The 4,945-nt window shown below is 32.9% G+C and overlaps 1 protein-coding gene across 1 annotated transcript; it reads left to right on the top strand.

Moving 5' to 3' along the window:
* The first annotated feature begins 3,851 nt into the window (after positions 1–3,851).
* LOC114747634 (uncharacterized) lies at positions 3,852–4,649 on the top strand. The gene has a single exon (XM_028935984.1). It carries the CDS (start codon positions 3,852–3,854, stop codon positions 4,647–4,649), a length of 798 nt encoding a protein of 265 aa, XP_028791817.1.
* The last annotated feature ends 296 nt before the right edge of the window (positions 4,650–4,945 follow it).

Genomic DNA, 4,945 nt, shown 5'->3' with positions numbered 1-4,945 from the left:
AATAATTTGCAAATATGATAATTGGCGGCTAATTAATTAATCAGAGTGTCATGCATATGGTTTTCGGCATTTTGTGTCTTTTTGCTTCTATCATTTTTCAGTGCTCGATCATGTCCACTGAAATTGAATAGTCATGATCTTACGTCCATTGTCATGTTTTTATATTCTTGTTTTGTAATTTTATTTTATGAATTTTAGAGGAAAAGACAATGAGATATAATGAAGCATTAGTGAAAATAGTATTTACCTTTTTGTTAATTTCTTTTTCTGCATTTGTTTTGGAAATCAATATAACAATTAATGAGGGGGGGAAGTTGTTTGGAGCATCCAAATACGCCTGCAAAAGCGAAAAAATCAATAGGATAAATTGGAACATTATTATTTATATTCATTTCAAATTGTGTCACTTTTAAAGTGAGATTAACGTAAGTTGATTTGATCTATTCGATATCTATGAAAAAATTGACGTAAAACGCTAACAACATGTTAATCTCATTAATAAGAGAATTTTTAATTTAACATACTTTATTACATAAGTTATTATAAAGAGCCGACATAGTGTAATAAGTAAATAGGTGTGGGGTGTATGTATTGTTATTTTTTAGTATTATTTATTTTGTTTCAACGAATCTAACCATGATTATTAATAGATTACTAACTCGCGTGGATTAAAAAAAAAAAAAACATCTATCGAACGAAATGATCAACCTTCCTTGCCCAAGTCAATGCAATTTAAGGGCCTACACAACGACTGCTATATGTCAATCATATACACATATGAAATTTATTTATAGGTCTAAAGTGAAAAAAAATAAATACAGATATGTATAAAAATTTTCATATTTACAAGCAAAATTTATAAATATTGACTTCCTTAAAAGCTGTTAGTATTTAATTTTTTAACGTGAGACCTACGGGCAATTTTCCCTATATTTTCTTCGTCAACAATATATAGTACATAATTGGTTAGAAGTGATTAGTTACACCTCATCAAAAAAAAAAAGTGATTAGGTAAGAAGTGATTGTGTACAAATGCTTCTTTAATGACAGATCAATAGTGCATTTATATATAACGTATTTTCAAAACATGAATTAAACATTTATAAAAGACTAAACATGCCAGTCGATTTAATAGTAAACTGAAAAATTGAGGAAAAAAAATATTGAGGCAACGGACAGTACGAAAAGAGACATAAACTCGAGAAGGTAAGCTGGGTTGACCAGAAATAACGCTATATAAACTAGTCAAGAACCAGATGAAAGTCTCAAGGTACAGAAGCTTGTCAATGAGAAATAGAAATAGAAAGTGACTTTGGAGAGAGACAATGGATCACCCACGGCATCAGGATAATCACCCAATGAGGCTGAAACGAAACGAAGGAAAGCCATTTTTGTGCAGTGGATGCAAAGAACTAGGGTTTGGTCCAAGGTACCAATGTGCCAAGAATTGTGATTTCGTCCTTCACGAGGTCTGTTTCAAGGCTCGCCCTTCAGACCCACCCAAAACCCATCCATTCATGGGTGACTGCCGATTCAAGTTTTTCTGGGAATGGATTGCTTTGGGATTAGATGGTTACAGCGTTTGACACCCAACGATAAAGGTCCCACTTTGATTCACTTGTTTGGTATATCAAATGAAAAAAAAAAAAACAAAGAAAGATATTGAATAAAATAAAAAAACTAATTTTATGACAATTTTTTTTGGAGGTGAAATATGTGCTTTTCCGAACATGTTCAGATAATCAGGGTCGGAAGGAACATAGATAAAATTTGAAATATATTTTGATGTAAAAAAGGTAGGAATATTTTTAATCTAACACATTTTCCTATACATTAGTTATTCATCAGTTAGGCAATTTTAGCTAATTATCAATTTTAAATCATATTTTGACTTTTTTGGCCAGAAATATATTTTGATGTTATTTTTTAAAAGAAATCATATATCGATATTAATTGGATAACTGAAAAGAAAAATATACCTGTACATAAATAAAAATGTGCTCCTAAAATTTTCTCCTTGATTTGTGTGTCCATACATATTAAAATTTCTTCAATTCACACATAAGCAGATATTCCTCCAAAGTAACAAATAAAATTTTAAAAATGATCATTTTCATCCCACAAGGAGACAAATGGATAGGAGAGCGAAGCACGATTCTTGAACGCAGACCAAAGTTTAAAATATATTGATATAACAAAAAAGGAAAAAAGAGTATATTAAAAAATTACAAAAGAAGAAAAAAGAGATTAGGAATGTTTTTATATTTCACACATTTTTTCATACATTGTATTTATCATATAGCGTCTGAAGTAAGCAACATATTATTTATCAGTTATGAAACATTGATAAGAAATACTCCTCCAATGCTTAACATATGACCTGATTGTTAAGTTAATTTTGGTCCTAAATATAAGACATATTTCTTATATTTATCAATTTTTTTCTAAATTACTCCTATAGATATTCTCTCAACCATAATCAAGTAAGTGAGGGAGGGAGAATATTAAGAAAGATGATTATGATGTTTTAGAAAAAACATACCATATTTCTTATAATTAACTAACTTAGCTAACTTTCTTAATCTAATCAAGTTAGTTAAATAGGCCTTATAGTAAAGACCAGAGGAGTAATAACTAAAAAACGTTTAAAAAATGGATATTAGTTATAAAATTGTTTAGATATTCTTAATCAATTTACTTTGACTATTCTTCCACCCAGTAATTTCTATCACCGCGTCCCATTACCTGATATATATCCAAATCCCTTTCCTCCTTGTATCTTATGCTTTTCTGCGAAACATCCGATTAGCATAAAAAATTGATAATTGACTGACTTGTTTCTTTTGACTCTGGCTTTTCCCACTAAAGTACTCGCATTTGGGTGGCTAATAAATGAATTAATTATAATGTTACTTTCTTGCGTTGATTAAAACCTTGCATCAAGTTATCAACCGTCATTAACGAAGATTTGCCTGTTTGGATTTTATATCAAAAATCAATTATTATTGGCAAACTCATGGTTTTCTCCGAAACAAATCAAACGCTCCTCAAAATGTCAAAATCAACTTTTAGCCTGAAATTTCATACCAGCTTCTATTCCCAAAATCATAATTATAAATCAATTATAATTTAAGTATATATTTCTCATCGCTTATCCAAATAGGTCCAGATATAATATAACATAAGAGCTGACACAAACACGACTACATATCAATTATATATATATTTGGAAAAATTACTCATAAATCTCAATTAAGAAAATTGAATATAGATATGTTTCAAAATTTTCATACTTTAAATTTACATATTTACAATTTGAATCACGTCATTTATAAATAACTTTGCAAGAAATTGAATTTCTTAAAACCTGTTGTAATTAATATTTTCATCCCAGACTCAGGGACTGTTTTTCGGTCATCCATGTCTATACCTATATATGTCAATCAATTAAGCAGAGGTCGATAATTGATTGGAAGTGATAGCTTCCAAGAGATGATAGGCAATAAATATTTCTTTAATATCTCACAATGCTCTCAGCCATGACAGACCAATACCGTATTCATGTACATGGAGAAACTTACAGGCACCTTCGGCACCAAATTATAGCGTTTTTTTTTTAAGGCATCTATACATTAATAAAATAATAACTAAATGTATATCTTCCTTGATCAAATAGTAAACTGAAAATTTAAGGAAAGTATCGAGCAAGAACAGTATGAAAAGAGAGACTATCTCAAGAAGCCAAGGTTGACAAGTAATAACACTATATATATAAGCTCGTCGCTCAAGAACCAAATGGAAGTATCAACGTAGAAGCTTATTATCAAATAGAAAGTGATTTCGGAGAGATAATGAATCACCCATGGCATGACCACCCAATGAGGCTGGAACGAGACGTAGCAAACCCCTTTGAATGCAGTGGATGCAAAGAACTAGGGTTTGGCCCTAGGTACCAGTGTGAAATGGATTGTCCCTTTGTCCTACACGAGGACTGTTTCAAGGCTCGGCCTACGGACCCATCCAGAACCCATCCATTCATGGGTAGCTGCAGTTTCCAGTTTCTCTGGGAACCTCCCGGCGGACCGAACCGCCGATTGTGCGACGCTTGCGGGAGGGACGTTAAAGGGTTTGTGTATCATGATCAGTATAAACACAAGCTTGACTTGCACCCTTGTTGCATGAACCTTAAGAGCACCATGTCCGATCCTTATAATAGGATGACGCTGATTCTTAAGGACAAAATGCCCTCCAAGTGTGTGAAATGTGAGAGGAAGGATTTAAAAGTACCGAGCAAAGGGTCGTTCAGAGGGTGGTCCTACGTGTCTTCTTGCGGAAACTATTGTTACCATGTCTGTTGTGTGAAGAAATTGATTCTGGATAACTGGGAAAATGGCTATTTCAATGTTGGTCCCTCTTCTTCTTCTTCGTCTCCAGGAGGAAGAAACTTGTCCATAGATGAGACTGCAAGCTCGAGCTCGATCACGTCAGCCAAAAGTTCTTTGGCCTTGGCAAGAAGAGGCTCGTCAAGATCATCTTTCACTCGTGGACTGATCAAACTGGCGAAGATAGGTTTCAGCGTTATAATATCAGTTCTATTTGGAAATCCAACTCCACTTTTTACCGCTCTCGCTGAAAAGTTACTGGATTGAAGCAAAAGGATACAGTTCCAGTATATGATACACGCACGCACACACACACACATATATAATTTATGTAATGGCATTTTTATACTGCTCGTAATCCTCGAGTTTTGTTTGTATTATGTGTGACGAACTTGTGTTAACCGATGATTGATCCAAGTCTCTGCCAATTGGGTTCGTCTTCTGTTGGCACTTGGTTGTACTTTTGCACTGTTTTTGCTGATGATAATGAAACTCTCTTTCACTTTGTTTTCTTTTACGGGATCCTCCAACCTTTAAATTTTAGGTTTAAGTCCAGATTGATT

Source organism: Neltuma alba, unplaced genomic scaffold, assembly GCF_004799145.2.
Source record: "Neltuma alba isolate B1F8T4 unplaced genomic scaffold, ASM479914v2 tig00005396_pilon, whole genome shotgun sequence".
Classification (NCBI taxonomy): domain Eukaryota; kingdom Viridiplantae; phylum Streptophyta; class Magnoliopsida; order Fabales; family Fabaceae; genus Neltuma; species Neltuma alba.
The sequence above is the reverse complement of the archived record's forward strand: the minus strand, read 5'-3'. Positions and strand labels throughout refer to the sequence as shown.

Bases quoted from the DNA above. Each gene is read 5' to 3' on its own strand.
- LOC114747634 (XM_028935984.1), top strand. From the start codon at position 3,852: ATGAATCACCCATGGCATGACCACCCAATGAGGCTGGAACGAGACGTA.